The sequence below is a fragment of the Ceratotherium simum genome, chromosome 19 (assembly GCF_057802395.1).
Source record: "Ceratotherium simum simum isolate JZ-2026a chromosome 19, ASM5780239v1, whole genome shotgun sequence".
NCBI classification, from domain to species: Eukaryota; Metazoa; Chordata; class Mammalia; order Perissodactyla; family Rhinocerotidae; genus Ceratotherium; species Ceratotherium simum.
The window spans coordinates 49,408,046-49,429,734 of record NC_141918.1 but is presented as its reverse complement, the minus strand read 5'-3'; the positions used below and the strand labels follow the sequence as shown (position 1 = coordinate 49,429,734).

General features: G+C 40.3%; 1 protein-coding gene across 5 annotated transcripts in view; it reads left to right on the top strand.

Annotated features, from left to right (window-relative positions):
• The window catches only part of ARHGAP18 (Rho GTPase activating protein 18), a 173,908-nt gene that overhangs the window by 82,024 nt on the left and 70,195 nt on the right, over positions 1-21,689 (top strand). Inside the window, exon 1 of one of the 5 annotated variants that reach the window (XM_087444080.1) lies at positions 20,549-20,570. The exons of the other annotated variants lie outside the window; for them this stretch is intronic. Coding sequence (XP_087300206.1) covers positions 20,563-20,570 — 8 coding nt within the window. The 5' untranslated portion in view covers positions 20,549-20,562. Of the gene's footprint in view, positions 1-20,548; positions 20,571-21,689 lie in introns of those variants that run through there. 5 annotated transcript variants of the gene reach the window in all.

Genomic DNA, 21,689 nt, shown 5'->3' with positions numbered 1-21,689 from the left:
CTATATATGTGGGATGCCACCACAGCATGGCTTGATACTGGTGCATATGTCCACGTCCGGGATCCAAACCTGCAAACCCCGGGCCGCCAAAGCAGAACGTGGGAACTTAACCACTATGCTGCTGGGCCGGCGCATATACAGTTTTTCTTGAGTGCATATGTGTCACCCTGGATTTAGAAAAAGATTAATGGAGAACTACAACTTTCTCATCGATGATACCTTTAGGTTGGTTCAGATATGTGCGTAGAGACATAAGGTAGGATTCTTTTGGGTGTTTTGTGTAAACATTGCTCAGAGACCCATAAGGGCCTACCCATATGCATCTCTGGGGTTCAGGGGGGCACAGTTTGAAAAAACTCCAACCTGAAGGCTGCCCATCCCCAGGATGAGTTAGCATTCTTGTATGCACATAATCACCTTTCCATTTTCTTGCAATAACAGGTTTAATTCCACTTTGTGGAAATGTGAACATAATTGGTGAAGAAAATGGGGATGACACCCAATACACAACTTTTATGTTTCTACCTTTCAGTTATTGCTGTCTTGCATTCCTTTTCCCCTTCACGCATTTGAAATTACTCATCGCTTCGATGGTAGTAGCATTTCTGGGTGGGAAGCCTAAGTTCTGGCTGGTGGTGGAAGTGGTGAAGTTTGGGAGCAAAGGTTTTTGCAAAGACAAGGAAAACATGATGATAGGAAGAAGTGACTTGTGAATGGCATTGGTGAAAGACAACAAGATTGGGAATGTGTGTCCAGGGAGCATTTCCATGTACTCTTGACAAAATTCTGAGACTATTTCACCCATTGTTATTTTGTGTCTGTCACTGAATATTCTCCAAGCATCAACATTCAATTTTAGGACAGCTCCAAGAGTTTGAGGAGTAGCACACATAAGTCTAATCTAACTAAGAGGTAGTATCTAAATGCTTTAAGAGAGTGCCTTATTTCTTTGAGAGCCACAATGTGACGTTATCACGCATAGGGAAAATAAGAGCTCACCAAACTGGCTAAAACTAGCTACTCATAGTCATAAGCAAGTATGATTTTTATGAGCAACAAATAGAGCAGTGAAGAATATATTAGTCAACAAAAGTAACTTTTTATTTAAACTTGACCTTTGACACTAGGACCCTGGCAATCTCTCTTAATTTTCAGTTTTAGATCAGGCCTTGTGATTTACTGATCTAGGTTCAGGGATATAAAAAGTCAATGGTGTTATTGTCCTTGAATATTCTATTTTCCTTTTTTTTTTTTGGAAAAGTGTACAAGCAATTCTTTATCTGTTTCCAGATAAGCTATTCTTCATCTGTTTTCGGATAAATCACTGATTCTTAGATGATTTTCGAGATACTTTTTATCTTGTAATACTTTTACCTTGTAATCATAGATTTTTGTGTTTAAGGGACTTTGAGTGTCATTTGGTCTAACTCTTCCTTTTACACATAAGGAGACAGAGGTCAGGAGAGGTGAAATGGCTGCTCAAGGTAACCCACAGCCAGCGCGTGATGGAACCCAGAAGGGAACCTAGAATCACTGATGCATGTTTAATGGCTGTTCAAAGTTACTCGCATCCAGCTGGTGATGGAAGGAACAGAACCTGGAATCCCTGATGAACGTTGTTAAGTGAAGTGCCTGCTCATGCATCTTATTTTTCAGGCATTTTAAAGAGTATTATTGCAACAATCTAATACTGAAGCTCTACGGAGTGTAGTATTTATATTGAGTTCCACGGTTGGGTAGAGTGTTTTCATTCCATCTTCATAAAGGATAGAAAAGGAATGTTTTTAGCATGAGCTCTAACTTTGGAGATGCTAAGGGTGTGAGAGCTCATAAACCACCTACAGGGCCATAACATCCCTTCTTAGAGGTCAGTGGTTGATTTTGGATGGCTTGGTGGTTTTATTCACTCGTGAATATTCAATGACTAAATACCTTGAGCCCTATTTAATAGATTACCCAGTGATGTGGGTTCCAGTGGTAGTATTTGACCTGTTGCCCCCTCCGCAGCTCATGGGGGTCACTTAACCTTCATGGGTGGTCAGAAAGCAGAAGTAACAATCCTTACCACTTTCACTTGTAACAAGACGGTAACTACTTTTGCCACTGATTTATGACTTTCCCCTCTTCTACAGGAACCTGACCAACTGTCAGATGTGAGGAAGCTTGGCCTCATCTGCTCCCCTCATTCTCTCACCATTCAGTAGCCTCTTCTGGAAAATAGCTAGGAAAGAATCAGAGTCTGAGGCTTGGTATACTACTTCAAGTGCCTGACCCCATTGACACTAACCAGGTTTTTTCTCGTGGATCCGTTTTACATTTTCAGCAGAAATAAGAGCTGCCATTAAAAATGATCCCTGGTCTCTTATTGGTCAGCCCTTACATGGGATACAATTGCTCCTCCAATTGTGGGCAAGCACTGAGTAGGGTGGGGTGTAGTAGTGTGGTGTGAGCTGGCTATTGGTTGATCTTGGAGTGGGAGCTGGTCTGGAATTGAGAGCTATTTGATTGGCAGCACAGGTAGTCATAGGGACATAGGAAAGTAAGTTGATTACATGTATCATCCAAGGAATAAGAGGGGGGGAAAACAATTAAGTCTATGCTTCTGATTCCTTCTGAAATACTTTCTCATGATCTCTTAGGGATGGGAACCAAGGCTGTTTTTTTGGTTATAGATCTGTTTATATGAAGAAGGGTGAAGGACGGGAAGCTGTGCTATAAAAGATGCTCCAGACAGAAATGCCAGTCTGTTTATAGATGTCTGTGGTAAATACTTATAAGAACTTTCCAGATTACAACACCAGATAGTGGAATGCTAAAGCTGCTCGAACATCCACTTTCATTGTAGATGTGGAAATGAGTTCCAGGGTTATGTAGCTGGTTGGTATCAGACTGAACTAACCTTCATATTGCCCCTTGGCCTCTTAGTGAGAGGTTGTAAGGTGATGGGTTAGCCGTCTGAGTCAGCTGAAAGTGTATTGCCTGGCATCCAAGTCCGGCTCTCCTACTCACAGTATACCCTTAATGAGGTACTTAACCACTTTGTCCCTCTGCTTCTCAACTGACAAATCAGTGTAGTGCGGTTGTTGTGAGGAGAAAATGCAAAAACGCCTGTGCAAATACTTAAAAGAGTTCCTGGCTGATGGTGAGAGCTGAGTGAGGACAAGCTCCTGGTATCCTTGTTATCGTTGTTCTGTTCCCTCTTGGCTGTTTGCTCTCTTACTAGCAATTTTCTCAAAATTTTTAAAATGAAAAGTAAAAGTGACACCTTATGAAAATAAAACTTGTGAATTATTTATAGATTCAATTGGCCACACTTAATATATGATAATGAGCTGATGTTATAAACAAAAGGGATTCATAGTTTAGCTCTTAGGCAATGCCTCTATTGTGGGGCCAACTATGTATTTATATTTAAGAAAAAAAATGTTTTCTTCGTTTAGGCATGTTACATTTTTATATGTTTTGTAATTTCCCAGAGCCATAGAATTTTAAAACTTAAACAGATATTATATTCACATTCTCTACTCGATTTACAAGGAAGGAAGGAGGCCAGAGAGAGAAGTGACATATTCAAGATTACATGGTTAATAATAGAGCCAGGTGGGCAGCCTACAGCCTTGCTCCTTTAAGTCATAGACAGGTATGACAGACCTTCATGTGTACCACCTGCCGAGCTACATCTTACACTAGTTTGCTTCACTACTGGATGGTTGTAATAATGAGAATTTCACTGAACACATTTTGTGTAGATAAAAATAGTGAATTGAAATTTTTAGACAGTTTATAAAATACTTCAATATGGTATATTTCCTTAATGATGGAGAGATTAAAAGCTGGAGGCAAAGTTGGGAAGAAGCTAAAAACAGATCAGTGACTGACACATTTTTCAAAGAGAGGAGTGTGTGTGTGTATCTGTGTGTGTGCATTACTCTGTGGGTCTAGAGATTAAGAAAATGAAATTTGAGCCAGTATCTTTGAAACCTTTCCTTATTTTGTCATTCAGTTGAGTGGCATTGGGAGAATATCCACTTTCCTTTTTCACATTTTGATTGTGTTTAAAATAGTGCATAGAATAACTTCAAAGGATAGAAGTCTTTTAAAGGATAGAAACATCAGATTTTCTAGGCTGGTGAAGTGCATTCAGTACATGTACCTGTAGGTCTGAAATGAGTTGGTATTCTGGATTTTGAGTGTGGTCTTCTCTTCAGATACCATTAAAAAGAGTCAACTAATGACACATTAATTTAAAAGAAGCAAATAGTAAAAATAATTCCTTGAAAAGAATGTAGATTAATCTAATCTGGTCATTTGAAGACATTTACCACCTCAATGATTGAGGGCTGAGAAATTGCAAGGAGACAGATATAGTGAGTTTAAAGAGTGTGTGAGTCATTGCTGACTAATTAGCAATAGTTGAGGCATGGAAGGCACACTTTAGAAATTTAAGAAATGATTTCAGATTAAATGTTGTGTTTTTTTTTACTCCAACCTTCCTATATAGTCATAAAATAAAGAGGAAAAACACTTGTAAACTAAACCTAGTTTAAAACCAAAATGCTATAAAACTTAAAAAGCTTCATTTGAGACATTCCTTTGGCTGCTTCATTTAAGATTTTTTGGCATGGCTGTATTGTCCTGGAAAGCAAGCTGGAGATGGTTTTCAACTTGAAAAAAATTGGAACGGACAAGAGAAATTGGAACGGGGTATTTGCATTAAATTTCCATGTAGTATGAAAATATATAGTAAATAAAAATATTTCCATTTTTAAGCGCTCAATGAATGACAATATGAAGCATAGTAGAATTATCTTATCCAAAAGCATGTTTTTAAAGAAAAAATTTTTTTCTGATTTTTTTAAATGTTATCAAATTACTCGCTTCTGTATTTGAAAGCAGCTGGGTGGCAAGGGAGAGATTTCAGTTGCAGCCTTGTCTGCAAACGACCAGTTTTATGACCAGAGACCGTTTCTTCTCTTCTCTGAGGCCTGGTTTCTTCATCTGTAAAATAAAATGATTTGACTCGGTCACCTACAGATTTCTTTCTTCTCTGCAAATCTATCATTATTAATAATTTGAGAAGTCAGAGATCAATATGGACCAAGAGCCTGAAAGCTTTACTGAGGATGTTAACAGGAACTGGATTTTGAAGGCAAGATGAAACTTGGTTTTTCACAAAGAAGGCACTCCACTTGGGCAAATAGCATGGACAGAGACATTATTGGGAGGGGCATTCTCATAACTTATTGCCTAATTATTATAAAGACAAAGTCTTTTATTCTATAGTAGACTGAATCAGGAATTGGCTCAGCAGATTTGGGACAGCCACTGAAAGACGTTTGCAAGCAGCTAGAAAGACCTGCATTGAATAGAATTATATTGTGAGCTCATCAATGTGAAATATCATGTCTGCTTTAATATGGAATTTAACATACTTTACACTTCTGTGTTGCAAGGACTAAGGAAAAAGCCGACAGTGGGGCATTAAACCGAGACTCAAGATACGTATGATAGCCAGTGCTGAGGGAGGGGTGTTGAATGAGTTCTCCTGGGTGCTGAGAGAGTGAGAGGTGGGAAGGGAGCAGCTGACATAACGGGCTTGTTGGGAACTGGAAGGTCCCAAAGACAGTAAGGAGGTCGGTTGTGGTTCAAGAAAGGGAACACTGAATTGAGATCTTTGTGATTTGAGTTAATAAAGCTCAGGCTGTGACCATGTTAATGAGACTCGATATACAATGGAGACTAGTTAGCATATACAATCAGGGAAGAAGGCCCTAGGTGTGGAGTCAGAGTGACATAGATGTTCAATTTCTAAGGGAGATGATTGCAGAGGGCAGGGGTGAAAAATCTGCCCAGGAGTGGGAGAGAGAGGGGAGGGGAGGAAGTGTGTGTGTGTGTGTGTGTCTGTATTATGAGACTTGTTTCTAAAACCAGCTGTGTCATCATCAGTAACCTGCTGTGAGTGTAATCACTCAACCTCTCAGGGCCTCTGTTCTCAAAGGCAAAACGAGGGGGAAGAGTCCGAACTGAACCAGTGCTTCTCAGTGGGGTGGTGGTGTCCTCTCAAGGACATTTTGGAAATTTGCAGTGTGTTTTATGTTGTCCTATTGTTTGCAGGGCAGCTTCTTGTTGTGTTAGATGCCCTACAGTTTCAGAATAGCCCTGCCAAACAAAGAATTGTCTGGTGTCCTTCGTGACTTTGGAATGACCCAGTTGGCGTTCTTGAAGGACGTCGTATAAAAATGTCTCGTCTCTGCTTATCTTAACTCAGATTTTTAATTCCATGCACCACCTGTCCCTTTGTTCTCTCGTTTTCTGTATTTCTTATGAGGAATGTTTCTGATCTTGTTTTTCTCCAAATCTAAACTCACTCATTATAAGTAGATATAAGCAGCTGACTACTTCCTTATGTCGTTTCGTGTCCATGCATTAATTCACTTACTAAAATACATAATATTTTAAGTTATTTTCCTTTGTTTCTCCTTGATATTAAAATAAAGGCCTCAGGGTCGTCCCCGTGGCTTAACGGTTAAGTGCTCGTGCTCCGCTACTGGCGGCCCGGGTTCAGATCCCGGGCGCGCACTGACGCACTGCTTGTCCAGCCATGCTGAGGTGGCGACCCACATACAGCAACTAAAAGGATGTGCAACTATGACATACAACTATCTACTGGGACTTTGGGGAGAAAAAGAGAAAAAAAGGAGGAGGATTGGCAATAGATGTTAGCTCAGGGCCGGTCTTCCTTGGCAAAAAAAATAAAAAAATAAAAAAGAGGAGGATTGGCATGGATGTTAGCTCAGGGCTGATCTTCCTCACACACACAAAAAAATAAATAAAGGGCTTATGTACATACATATATTTTATTAAAATTATGTAGAGATAAAGTATCTAAATTTCACTTCGGTTTGGTGAAGGTAGGGATGATAAAATATGTATTATGTTAAAGGCAAGTCTGTTAAGGTTAAGAACCACTTAACTGGATGATGTCCAAGGTTTCTAACTCCTGACATCTCCAAAATACTGTGGCTCCATGAATGTCGTGATTTGAAAAGGTAGGTTTTCTGTACTGGGAAGTGTTAAAAACTGACAGCCTCAGGCTGAGAATTGGGTGGAAATCAGCCACTTCTTATGAGTCCAGGAAGGCTGAAGAGGTTGAATCTTTGTGGAGAGGAGAGAATGATGGGCCCTTGGGGAGGCGTGGTTTCTGCTGATGCAGGCAGATGGGATGAAGGAGAGAAGGGTGTGTTGGTTGGGCAGCCCAAAGAGCCAGGGAGCAGTGGGGGAAGGGCTCAGTATGGGGAGGGCATTAAAAAAAATAGGAGTTATGACTTTGCACTCTTTTTTTTTTTTTAAGTCACTTCTAGATGATTTTCGTTTTGATGTGAAGTAGGTGGTGTAAGATGTTTTCCAAATAATATATCCACCAATGTAACCCTTTCTTCTGGAAGTTTATTTTCTTTTCAAATTATGAGATGGTGCCGTCATCCATCATTAGTGTGAAGGTCCTCTATCAGAATGCAGGGAAAAAGTGACCCATGACCTGTGATCTTCCTTTTAATTTTAACAGGCCTGTTAAACTGTTGCCACTTCAGTTTTGAATTGGAGGATTTCTCTGTCTTCTACTTGTAAGCTTGTATGATATATTAAAGAATATTTAAAATATTAAAACTCCAAGTGACTGTAGAAACCTGCCACATGAGAAAGTATGAATGTCAAAATAATGAGACATCCTTTAAAATATAATGTGGCATTTCTTAGGTTTACTTCCTTTTTTTTTTAAGTTGGTTTTAGACTAGAGAAAGCTTGAACTTGATATCCAACATTAACGCTCACCATGGTTGCAAATGAAATTCTGAGGGAATGTTTTGGCGTCGAATTTAAGGGGAATTTTAATAAAAACTGTTCTGGTTTCAGTCTAGAAGAAGTTACTATATGTAAGCATAAGTGCTTGAGGAGAAGACTTAAACAAAATATGAAAGAATAAATAGAGAGATGTCAAGTCAAGTGAAAAAGGAAACTGTTGTTAATGTAACTTCTATTTATAATGTGTAATGGGAATTGGGGCTCCAACATTATGGGGAGATATTGAATGCAGTTAGCATAACTTTTATAATATTTGTTCACTCCAGAAAATTTAGTTAATATTGAAAAACACAAATTTAAAAAACCAATAAATTCCCCATAGAAATAGTTATGTTAACATTTTGGTGCATAGTATTTTAGTCAATTTTTTTCTATTGCTCTTAAATGTGAAGCACAGTGGATGGAGCCCCGAGTTCTCGAAGGAGAGGAAGGATCAGACCCTGCTCTCTAGGAGCCCACGGCTTGTCCTACAGCTGCTCTTGCGATTGCTTTCTTTCTCTGGACTTGAGGCACTCATAGTGTTGTCTCCTTTTTGAATCATGATCCTTGTTTATTATGTATCTACTATGTAGCATTTGGCCCTTTATATAAATTATTTCCAATCCTCAGACCAGCCACGCAAAGTAGGTCTTGTTATTTCATTTTACAGATAAGGAAAGGGATGTGCAGAGAGGTTGGAAGGTTTGCCCAAGGTTCGGTGTGCAGCGAGTGGCAGGGTTGTGGGACTCCCAAACCAGCACTTGTCCCCACAGTGCCAGACTCTCTCACGACTGGGATCCCATCAGAGTTGGGGATCACCATCCTTCACCTTGGTAGGCTTTAGGGAAAGTAGGGAGGGTGTGAGATGGTCTGGGGACTGTGCAGACATGGCTTTTGGGGGAGGAAGGGTGCTTGGGTTGCAGTGGGCCTGGCAAGCCAGTTCTGTTGTACGGGAGTCAGGTCCTTGAAGAGAGAAGTGGGAGATGGGCTGAGGCCAGATGGGGAGCAAAGCTGGGCAGAGCTCACAGGGTCTTGAATAGCAGACTAAAGAGCCTGGGGACCCAGTGAACCAGGCCGCTCCTGTACTGACTGCTCTTATGGTTCACTAAGAGATTTAAAAGAGAATTTGGAGATGATGAGACCAGTTGGATCTACAAAATGTTTTTATGTAGTTTTTGGTGAATATTTGGATAAACTGGTGGTTTGGGGACTAATGATTGAGGATGCTACATTTATACTGCTCATGTGTTCCATCATGCATTGACAGCCTTCTTCGACAAAAAAGGTGGTTTTGAAATACTAAATTACAGCTAAAAACAGTGGGTTGACATCATATCCTGGCTTGGGAAACACAGCTCCCTCTATCTCAGGAAAAGAACTATTTGAATGAGGGAAAATGAAGATAAGCAAGACCACACCAGCCTGTTGCATAATAATTCCAAAAGGATAGAAGGTAGCGCTAGGTAACTCTAAATATTTGTGGTATGTGTAGGATGTAGACTTGCTCAGATTCCCAAGAGGCGTTTGAAGTACAGAGGGAGAAGAGAGAGAGGAACTGTTCTCAGCCTCTTTCCTCATTTTCTGTCATTACTTCTTCTTGATAGATGTGCATGTCCTCCCTTCCCTGGATGAAAAGGATACCACTGATGTTCCCTCTTCTTGCTTTTCCATTGTTCCATTGTCTCTCCACTCTCCTCTCCCTTTTTGTTTTTCAACTCTTTTGCACACACATATTTCAGAATGCCTGGTAACCTTCCCCCTCTTGGCCAAGAGCCCAGGCAAACATTAGCAGCCTTGCGCCCTTGGCCAGGAGCCTGCTGGGAACCATTGAGGTTCTTGTCAGTTTCTTTTTGCCCTTCACGTACATATTGCCTTCTGCTTGGCAGATCCTGAGCTGAGGATCGTAGCCAGTACTGTGCTAGATACTCCAGATCCCAATAAATGTTTCCTGAATGAGTTTATTACTCGTTGGGAGAAGAGAACTCTTTCGTGGGAGGACTTCCTCTTTAAGTATCTGTGGATCCAAATATATATATTTTTTTCTGTGGATCTGGTTGATGCCTGATTCGATACTATAGGCTTCTAATTATTTTAAATTTATAAGTGCTCTGTGCAGAAAGTGTTTTTATTCAAGACATAGGTAACTTTTGGCTTATGGGCCAAATAGAGGTTGTAGTTCAATTTTGTCTATCCCTGAACAGTATTAAGAGATGTCACAGCTCTGAAAATGTCACCATGATTTTTGAAAACATTGAGCAATAGTGCCCACAAGATGGGGATATTATTCCACGGGGGAAAAAAAAACTGCCTTTCTTTTCTTGGTAAAATTGGGGCAGTGTGAGATTCTCCACTTTTCAGAGTAGGAAGATAGTGGTTTTTTTTTTTTTTTTTAAATCTGAAGATAAGGTACAAAATCGATTTTATAGGATGAATATTGTAATTCGTAAGTGAAATATTTTGTGAAATTTATTGACACTGATTACCTTCCCCATACTATATGGGAGTATGAATCTATTTTTCTTAACGAAGAAATATTTGTAGATGAACTAGATATCTGACCCTCAATATAAAAACTATGATTCACCCCAGATTTAAAGGAGGAGGTATTAAGCACTGGCAAAGAACAGGAAACAGGCTTCTAACAAGTACAGGAGAAAAGGACGGTGTTCCCTGTCAACAAGGAGTTATAACCTTTTGGGCAGGTTGAGATATACACACATGAAATGATTAGTGAACCAGGCAGTGTTATCTATAACTGTATGTGCATTTGTTTTTAATCTCTACCCTGTGTGTTCCCAAAGGATTTGTGACTGTTCGTATGTGAGGGTGTATGTCAGGGTGTAAATCAGTTTATAATGAGGTACCTTGTAAGAGAATTATCGGAGGAAAGGAGGAAGCAGGCACTGGAGTCAGGTCAGAAGGCTTCCCAGAGCAGGGAGCCTCCAGGATGGGGCTGAACTGCATGGAGAGGGCTGGGGGCATTCCTGGTGAGGGAAGCAGCATGAGCAAACCAGTAGATGCTCCAAAGGAGATAGTAAAAATGGTGTGGTTGGACACCTGTCATTCTTTTGGCTACCCAGCATCTGAGCTTCCATTCTGGTTTTGGGAAGTCCTTACTTTCTGAGCTTTGCTGGGAGGTAGAACTCTCCTCTCGCTGAAAAATAGGACAATGTCCCAGCTGCGGGTGCTGGTGGTGTGAGCTGCATTGTCTATGGATTCACAGTGTCCCAGGACCATGCCATGGCATGATTCCTGGCTGTTTTTTATTCCAGTAAGCTTTTAATAAAATTCTCTTCTGCTTAATCAGAGTTGATGTCTGTAACTTGCAATCAAAAGCCCCGATAGGAATAGATACACATTACTGGGCACTTTCCTCTGTCCCAAGAAAGTTCCATGTGTTTGGTGGACATAAGCTCATTCAAGTCTCACCACAACTCTGGAAGGAGGTAATGTTGTTGGTCCCAATTCACAGGTTAAAAAAACAAGATGCAGAGAGGCTAAGTAACTTGCCCAAGGTCTTACAGGCAACAAGCAGAGAGCTGGGATGTGAACCAGGCTTTTCTGACATGGAGGCTGTCATCTTAACCTCTGTGCACTGTTGCCCACCCTCCGAGGAGAGCAGATCATAAATATTAACTCTCTGTATGTATTTTGGAGTACTTTATTACGAAAAGATATTTCGCAAAACACAGTTGAGGAAGAGTTTGGCTCTCTTGAGTATCAAAAATCAATTTGACAGTGGTAGATTGTCATTGGTTAGAACATGGCATTAAAGGTGAGGTCTGCTTTGCTTTGCTATGTTTTGTGCTGATGTCAAGGCAGACGGTAGATCCTGAAGACTACACATTTTAGAGGAAGGAGAGATGGAGAGGAGAGCAGCTTATCACAATGCCTGTCAGGAGTTCTGCTGGTCACATCATGAAACTTTTACAACTCCTGGGTATTTTGCTCGGAACAATCTATACCCAAATACCTTCATGGGTAAACCTTCTCTACCCCCACTTCATTCAGGTCTCTGCTCAAATGTCTTATCAGAGAGTCTTCTCTTCCCATCGCTAATAATCCCACCTCCCCTTCCCCATCTTCTTAACCCAATAAATTGATTTTCATAGCACTTCCCACCTGACAGACTATAAGTATTTCTGTTTCTTTTCTGTCTTCTGACCACTGGAATGTCAGCTTCCGGAGAGCAGGGATTTTGTTTTGTTCACTGCTGGATCCCCAGCATTGAGAAGGTACCTGATACATAGTACATGCTCCATAAATCATTCTGAGTAAACGAATGAATGTGAGGAAACTAAAGCTCCAAGGGTTTTAGATAACTTGCCTAAGAGCTCATGGAAAATGACATACACCTGAAATTTATACAATGTTATAAACCAATGTTACTGCAATAAACAAAAAATTTAAAAAAAATGATGGAACCATGTATCAAATGCTAATCTGTGACTCCTAAAATCCTTCGTGTTCCCCTTTTCCCTAACGTCCCTCTGTCTGGGAAGATTCCCATATTTGTACAAGATTAGAGTAAGAGTTTTTTTACAGAATTTTTAGTTGGAAAAAAATCTTTAAGTAGCCAGTCCAACTTTCCTGTTTTACAAATGAGGAAAGAACCATGATCTGTTGAGGTTAGGTGACTTGATCCAAGTCACTGAAGTTACTGATGGAGGAAGGATCAGAATTAAGATACCCAGCCTCCCAGTTCAGTCCTATCCCCTTACATCCTGCTGCATTGACTTTCTTCTTGGTAAAGGGAGCCCTATTTTGATGCAGAATTCAGATATCAGTCATTGGTGATGGGTTTGAAATAGGGGGTCATGTTATTTAATGCCATAATGTTAGTGCAGTAAAGCAGAGAGTACAAACCAGATGCCCACAGGGACCAGTGGATAGCATCGCATTCAGGTGGGCCTGGTGGGAGCTATGGTGAACTAGAAGTATATCCCCTGTTCAAAGGGGCCAGCCCCACAGCATCTGCTGCCTGCCCAGGGCAACATGTTACAAGAGAAAAATGTGGTACACCAGTCTAAAAATGTTTGAAACACCCTGCTGGCCAAACAAAACATTTCTGCCAGCCAGATAGAGCTTGCAGGCTCCCAGTTTGTGACTGCTGAAATCTTAGTATTAACAGCTCTTTTCTTTCCAAAGGAGTAAGTTTCAGTAAGTGGGAATCTGTTGGAGAATATGTGAAGTGGTGTCGCTGTGGCTAATTGTTCTTTGGACTAGCGAAAGGATCAGTGGGTTGGGCTGTCAAAGTTCACAGAGGGAAAATAATTATCAATAAAAGAGTATTTATTGGCTGTCTTTATTACCCTGGTGATAAAGTTGAAGAGTAATGTGTTTTCTCTGTCATAATACCATCTGTCCTAATGGAAGGTACTTGGCTATGCTGTTTACTGACTGGGAATCAGGAAACCTTCCTAGAAATTTGGTGTAGCTGTTAACTACCTGAATGTCACTGGGCCAATCACCCAGTTTTTCTGCTCTGCCATGTTTATATTTGAATAATTAAGGACTGGACTTGATGATGCCTAGGAAACAAAGGATAGATTCTGTGCAGGATTTGGACCTGGTTCTTTAATTTGTCACTAAAAAAAAAAAAGGCCTGTGTTGTCAGAGAAAGACAGGGATGAACTGTTTGTATGCATCATGATGTCATTAAGCACATTGATAATTAGTGGATTTGCTGCTGTTGTTCTCCTGAGCCAGCTGTGAAGTTCAGACAGGTGGAGCATGATTTGACTTAGTGATCTCTAGGCCCATTCCAGCTCTGAACCCCATCATAACTTGAATTATCCTTTCTGAGAACATGTATCATGTAGAGGCTAAGAGCATGGGTTCTGGGGCCACGTGGCCCGGGTTGCATCCTGGCTGTCCTGGTCATTTTGATTTACTTCTCTATGCCTCAGTGTCTTCATTCTTAAAATGGGGATAGTAATAGTGACTACTTTATAGTCTTGTTGTTGTGATCGTTGTTCCTGGCGAATTATCAGATGCTCCTTTCATTCTTATAATGGAGCCACTGTGTGGCGTAGATAGTGAAAATTCAATTAACATGTACACTTGAAATACAGCATGAGAATTTCCTCTTTTTCCCAGCAGATTTGGGGCTTCTCAATTTCTTTGTAGGAACTAAGATGTGTTGGGATTAAAAGTTGGCAGAATTAGCGTGCCTCTCGGTGTTTGAATGGTACCGATTGACTAAGGCGCAGAGGTAAAGACAAATGAATCTTGTATGAGACGGGTGTGAGCTGTAGGTGTCCTGATGTTAACTAACGAGCTGACTTTGGATATGTGCCTGTGAAACAGGAAGAAGGCTTGTGCAGGTGGATTTGGTATCATTTGAAGGAGACCATCTGATGCAGCTTGGCTGTGGGGGGAAGAGTTTATTCCATGAGAAGATGCTTTAGTGGCTTTCATGTGCTAATGTGAAGGGCATCTGCACTGGAAGAACAAAAACACCTCTCCAGATTTGTACTGGAGCATAATTTAAGGCGAGAGGATGACAATGGACAAATTGCACCCACTTCAAAAGGAGAGGGCAGGTTTATACTGAGTATTTGTTCCAAGGAGCCGAGAAGTAGGCATCGTGCCCTGATGGGCCCTTCAGACTGGGCTGCCGTCTCCACTGAAAGAGCAGCCTGTCCTTGTCTGCTGCACTTTCATCTTCTGCCATATTTGTATTCCTGTGCACTATGCCCCATATAAAAGCACAGCTTGCTATTCCTGGCTTTGCTTCCGTGACCTGCAGTAAAACCAAATTAAAAAAAATGTTTTCAGGCTTTTACATGGAATGGTAATTGTGCACAATAGCTTTTAATCTTTTGGCATCCAGCAAGAAGCATTCGAAGGGTCTTACGCCTCAGGGAGCAGCAGCTTGCACGGGTCTTGGGAGGGGTTCTTGGTTGCAAGGCCTCTGCATTCTGGGTGTGTGCGTGGCAACACCGGGCAGTGACGTCGGTGTCACCTGGGAAACACAGGACCCGGAAGACTGCTTGGTGGACTTGAAACCAGCTCTACACAGCTGTTGGATTCTGAACAAAACTTCAGAGAAGTTGTCGTGGGTGAGCTGGTGGGATGAGGTGGTTGGGATGGGCCGAGGGTGGGGAATGGAACATTCTTCATGTTATTGTCAGGGGGTGTTTGGAGGCGATAAATGAATCTCACCTTACTACCAATTTAAATCATAGGCAGCCACAGCTGGAAATCCCCTTAGGAGAGACTGTCTTGTTCTCAAGCCCCCTCAGTATACAGCTGAGGAGACTGGCACGTAGAAGTGAGATACTCTGCCTGGTGAAGCCGGCCTAGAATCCACGCCTTCTGATCTCACACATTCTGGTTACTTCTGCCTCAACGAGCAGTGGCCTCTAAATTTCCATTTAATTCTGCCTCCACTCACATCGTTTGTTTTTCAGCAAACATATTTGTTGTTCGGCATTCTTGAATATTAAGGAACATTAATATGAGTTTATCTTAATCAGAAATAGAAGTTCTTTATAGCTTATGTGGATTCACCATTGTGGTTCTTTCATTATTGTTATTATTATTATTAATTTTTTTTCAGTAAGGAAGATTGTCCCTGAGCTAATATCCATGCCAATCTTCCTCCACTTTGTATATGGGATGCCACCACAGCGTGGCTTGATAAGCCGTGTGTAGGTCTGAGCCTGGGATCCGAACCCTCGAACCCCAGGCCACCGAGGCAGAGTGCACAAACCCAAACACTATGCCACCGGGCTGGCCCGTCTTTTGTTATTTTTAAAGGTTTTGTTTCCTTTTTCTCTTCCTCCTCCTCCTTTTCTTCTTGGTTTATTTATTTTTTTTATTGGTGTCATAATAATTTATAACGTGAAATTTCAGTTGTACATTATTATTTGTCAGTCACCATTTATATGTGCCCCTTTACCCCTTATGCCCACCCCCCAACCCCCTACCTCTCTGGTAACCACTAATCTGTTCTCTTTGTCCATGTATTTGTTTATCTTTCACATATGAGTGAAATTATATGGTGTTTGTCTTTCTCTGGCTGGCTAATCTCACTTAACATAATATCCTCAAGTTCCATCCATGTTGTTGTGAGTGGGATGATTTTGTTTTTTTTTATGGCTGAGTAGTATTCCATTATGTATATATATACCACATCTTCTTTATCCATTCATCAGTCGATGGGCACTTGGGTTGCTTCCACATCTTGGCTATAGTGAATAATGCTACAGTGAACATAGGGGTGCATAAGTCTCTTTGAATTGTTGATTTCAAGTTCTTTGGATAAATACCCAGTAGTGGTATAGCTGGTTCATATGGTATCTCGATTTTCAGTTTTTTGAGAAATCTCCATACTGTTTTCCATAGAGGCTGCACCAGTTTGCATTCCCACCAACGCTGCATGAGGGTTCCTTTTTCTCCACATTCTCTCCAAATATTTGTTATTTTTTGACTTGGTGATTATAGCCATTTTAATAGGTGTGAGGTGATATCTTACTGTAGTTTTGATTTGCATTTCCCTGATGATTCATGATGTTGCACATCTTTTCACATGCCTGTTGGCTATCCAGGGCCAGTTCTTCTTTCCCAAGAATATCTTCTTGGAAAAAATGTCTGTTCATAACCTCTGCCCGTTTTTTGATCAGGTTCTTTGTTTTTTTGTTGTTGAGCTGTATGAGTTCTTATATATTTTGGAGATTAACCCTTTGTCGGACATATGATTTGCAAATATTTTCTCCCGGTTGGTGGGTTGTCCTTTCGTTTTGTTCATAGTTTCTTTTTCCTCGCAGAAGCTCTTTAGTTTGATGAAGTCCCATTTGTTTGTCTTGTGTTTCCCTTGCCCAAGTAGATATGGTATTTGAAAAGATCCTTCTAAGACCGATGTCAAAGAGTGTACTGCCTATATTTTCTTCTAGCAGTTTTATGATTTCATGTCTTACCTTCAAGTCTTTAATCCGTTTTGAGTTAATTTTTGTGTATGGTGAAAGATAATGGTCTGCCTTCATTCTTTTGCATGTGGCTGTCTAGTTTTCCCACATCATTTATTGAAGAGACTTTCCTTTCTCCATTGTATGTTCTTAGCTCCTTTGTTGAAGACTAGCTGTCTGTAGATGTGTGGTTTTATTTCTGGGCTTTCAATTCTGTTCCATTGATCTGTATGTCTATTTTTGTACCAGTACCATGCTGTTTTGAATACTATAGCTTTGTAGTATATTTTGAAGTCAGGGATTGTGATGCCTCCAGCTTTGTTCTTTTTTCTCAGTGTTACTTTAGCTATTTGAGGTCTTTTGTTGCGCCATGTCAATATTAGGATTCTTTCTTCTATTTCTGTGAAATATGTCATTGGGAGTCTGATTGGGATTGCATTGAATCTGTAGATTGCTTTAGGTAGTATGGACATTTTAACTATATTTATTCTTCTAATCCATGCACATGGAATATCTTTCCATTTCTTTATGTCATTATTGATTTCTTTCGATAGCGTCTTATAGTTTTCATTGAATAGGTCTTTCACCTCCTTGGTTAAATTTATTCCTAGATATTTTCTTCTTTTTGTTGCAATTGTAAATGTGATTGTATTCTTGAGTTCTCTTTCTGTAGGTTTGTTATTAGAGTATAGAAATGCAACTGATTTTTGTAGGTTGATTTTGTACCCTACAACTTTGCTGTCACTGTTGATTATTTCTGATAGTTTTTGGATGGATTCTTTAGGGTTTTCATTTATTTTATTTTTCCCCCCAAAGCCCCAGTGGATAGTTGTGTGTTGTAGCTGCACATCCTTCTAGTTGCTGTATGTGGGACTCGGCCTCAGGATGAACGGAGAAGTGGTGCCTCGATGCGCACCCGGGATCCGAACCCGGGCCACCAGCATCGCAGCGCGCGCACTTAACCACCAAGCCACAGGGCCGGCCCCTAGGGTTTTCTATATATAAAATCATATCATCTGCAAACAGTGAGAGTTTTGCTTCCTCTTTGCCTATTTGGGTACCTTTTATTTCTTTTTCTTGCCTAATTGCTCTGGCCAAAACCTCCAGTACTATGTTGAATAAGAGTGGCAGGGCCGGCCCCGTGGCTTAGGGGTTAAGTGCACGCGCTCCGCTACTGGCGGCCCGGGTTCTGATCCTGGGCATGCACCAACGCACTGCTTCTCCGGCCATGCTGAGGCCGCATCCCACATACAGCAACTAGAAGGATGTGCAACTATGACGTACAACTATCTACTGGGGCTTTGGGGAGAAAAAAAGGAGGAGGATTGGCAACAGATGTTAGCTCAGAGCCGGTCTTCCTCAGCAAAAAGAGGAGGATTGGCATGGATGTTAGCTCAGGGCTGATCTTCCTCACAAAATAAAATAAAATAAAATAAGAGTGGCAAAAGTGGGCACCTTTGTCTTGTTCCTGTTCTCAGAGGGATGACTTGCAGTTTTTCCCCATTGAGTATGATGTTGGCTGTGGGATGGTCATATATGGCCTTTATTATGTTGAGGTACTTTCTTTCTATACCCATTTTATTGAGAGGTTTTATCATAAATGGGTGTTGGATCTTGTCAAATGCTTTCTCAGCATCTATTGAGATGATCATGTGGTTTTTATTCCTCGTTTTGTTAATGTAGTGTATCACGTTGATTGATTTGTGGATGTTGAACCACAAATCAATGTGTACCTAGTATAAATCCCACTTGATCATGGTGTATGATCCTTTTGATGTATTGCTGTATTCAGTTTGCCAGTATTTTGTTGAGGATTTTTGCATGTATTTTCATCAGCGATATTGGCCTGGAGTTTTCCTTCTTTGTGTTGTCCTTGTCTGGTTTTGGGATCAGGGTGATGTTGGCCTTGTCAAATGTGTTAGGAAATGTTCTGTTTTCTTCAATTTTTCAGAATAGTTTGAGGAGGATAGGAACTAAATCTTCTTTGAATGTTTGGTAGGATTCTCCAGAGAAGCCATCTGGTCCTGGACTTTTATTTTTTGGGAGGTTTTTGATTACTATTTCAATCTCTTTACTTGTGATTGGTCTATTCAAATTCTCTATTTCTTCTTGGTTCAGTTTTAGGAGGTTGTATGAGTCTAAGAATTTATCCATTTATTCTAGATTGTCCAATTTGTTGGCGTAGTTGGTTCACTTTTTATTTAGTGTATTTAACGAGAGAGAGCCATTGTTTACCTTTATGAGATTCTTTATTTAATTCCACACATGCAGTCGCCTCTTTACCACACAGATTGTTTCATCCTATTTAAAGTTCTTTGTTTTCTGTGAGTAAGCTCTCTTTCACCCCCATAGTTGTAACTCTCGTGTAGATGCTGATGACTTCTAAAATTATCCTCCCTCCAGCCAGTACCTCTTTCATGAGCTCCTGATCTAGATTTTCAAATACTCCCAGCAGTTCTTCTCTAACTTGAATGTGCATAGGTGTCACCTAGGAATTTTGGTAAAATGCAGATTGAGATTCAGCAGGTCTGGGGTGGGGACTGAGATTCTCCCTTTCTGACAAGCTTGATGCCGGTGCTGCTGGTCCAGGGAACAGTTTGTACCCAAATGACCATTGATTAAGGCACAGAGGTGGACAAATGAATCTTGTATAAGATGATGTGAGCTGTAGGTATCCTGATGTCACCCAAGAATCACTAACATATTTCAAACGCATCAGCAGGTCCAAACTGAACTCATCACATTCGCTGTCAAACTTGCTGTTTGTTCTGTATTCTCTCTCCCAGTTAATGACTGCCATCTACCCTCCCGTCCAAGAACAAACTGTGGAATCATCTTGGTTTTTTTCATGTCCTTCATCCACTTTATCTAACTGGTCACCAAGGGATTTTGAGTCTACTTGGGAAAAGTGTCTTGAATTTGTCTTTTCACCTCTGTTTCTACCAGTCCCTCTGCATTCAGATCCTCCTCACCTCTAGCGATCCCCTAATTCCAGATCAGCATAGCTCCAGGTTGTCTCAGTATTTATATTTCTTCAAGTTATGTTTCTAAAACAGTAATTTGGTAGTGACGTTGGCTTGTTTAAAAACCTTCCACTGTTGCATTCCAAGTTTCTCAATATGACAAGCAATGTCCTGCACAATTTGGCTCTAGCTCTTTTTCCCCACACCACCTAACACCACCACCGCCTCCCGCAATGGTTCGCATCTCCCTGGAGGTCAGTGCAGTCTGTGTCCATCAGTCCACTCACAGTTCCCCAGACTCACTGTACATGCTTCTGTATTTTCTCTATGGTTCATATAGTTGCCACTGCCTTGACTGCCTCTCTTGTCAAGTTCTGCGTAGCAGAATCCTACTCAGTCTCTCAAATCCAGCTCATATCACTTCTATGAAGCCTTTACCAAGTCTCCTCCCTCGAGCTTATGACTTCACTAATCTGTCCTTCCATAGCAGTTACCACTTACAATATTGTTTTGAAGTTCATTGCACTTGTCTTTGTTGCCTACTCAGTCCTAGGTCTACCTTGTCTGAAATACATCTGCGTTCCATAGTTTAGCATAGTGTGGAGTAAAGTAGGTTTCCACTCAATATTTGCTGAGTCAGTGAAAAAACAAATATTCTGTAGACAAACAGGCATTAACTTTTGCATGTTGGAAGTAGGAGGGAATTACATCATTTGTATATATTGGGCTATACAAGGAGAACCTGCCTACTGCCTCATTCATTTTGCAGCTGCGCTGTCAATGAAGTAGCCACCAGCCACCTGTGGCAACTGAGCACTTGAAATGAGGCTGGTCCAAACCGGATTGTGATGCAAGTGTAAGTTACAAGATTTTGAAGACTTAGAATGAAAAAAGTAAAAGATCTAATTAATAGTTTTTATATTGATTACATGTTGCAGTGTTAATATTTTGGATATATTGGGTTAAGTGAAGTATACTATTAAAATTAATTTTACCTGTCTCTTTTTACTTTTTTCATGTGACTACTAGAAAATTTTAAATTACTTTTGTGGTTCGCCTTTTATTTTAATTGTATAGCACTGTTGTAAAATAACAATTTACTGTCACATTCAAAACAACTCAGGAAGATTTCCTGCCCACCCCCCCAAATTGTGCTTTCTAAGATTCTGTCAAGTATTTAATGTTTAGGGTTAAGTTTTCAATTATTATGAGTTATTGATTTAAAAATAAAATCATTTATGAGAAGATACTATCACTGAATTCGGTTCTTCAAGTTTTAATGTCTTTTGAGACAATTCTTTTAGTTATTGCTGAACTACCAAATAAATCTCAGGAACTTTTACCATATGTCACCTATATATTGATGTCATCTATAAAGATAAAACTCAAAATCTGTGTTTATTTGTTTTTTTTTATCATGACCCATGGAGTAGTAAGAGATGGAGAGTGAGAAATTTTAGTATAAAATTTACATTCCACTTCCTCAATCCTGCTGCCTACATTGTTTCTCACTACTTTTGCTGGTTCAAAATCATGTATGCTGCATACCATCATTATAACTTTCTGCTTAATTAGTTTTTCAGTCTTTACATCTTACAGATTCTATAAATTTAAAAGCTTTTTTCTTTAAACTTGAGATATTTAAGGCAGTTGTTTTTCTAGTTTTCTGTAGTCAGAATCCTTTTCCAGTGCATTCTTAAATGGATCTCCAAATAACAAATCAAAGTGAAGTTGCTATAGTTAAGGGGTAAAGTGGGGACCCAGAGTGGCCCTTTCTTTACCATCCTAGTTTCTCCTTCTTTGAAAAATGCTGCACTAAGGCAAAGTGGCAGGGTAAATTAAGCCTTTATAGGTGAAAAATCAATGTGAACAGATTAGAGTTATATAATTTTTGGAATTGGAAGAGACTTGAGGTAGTATCCTTCCCTTTGTAGGGTGAATGTGTCTGTTGTGCTCACAATGAATAGTAGAGCTG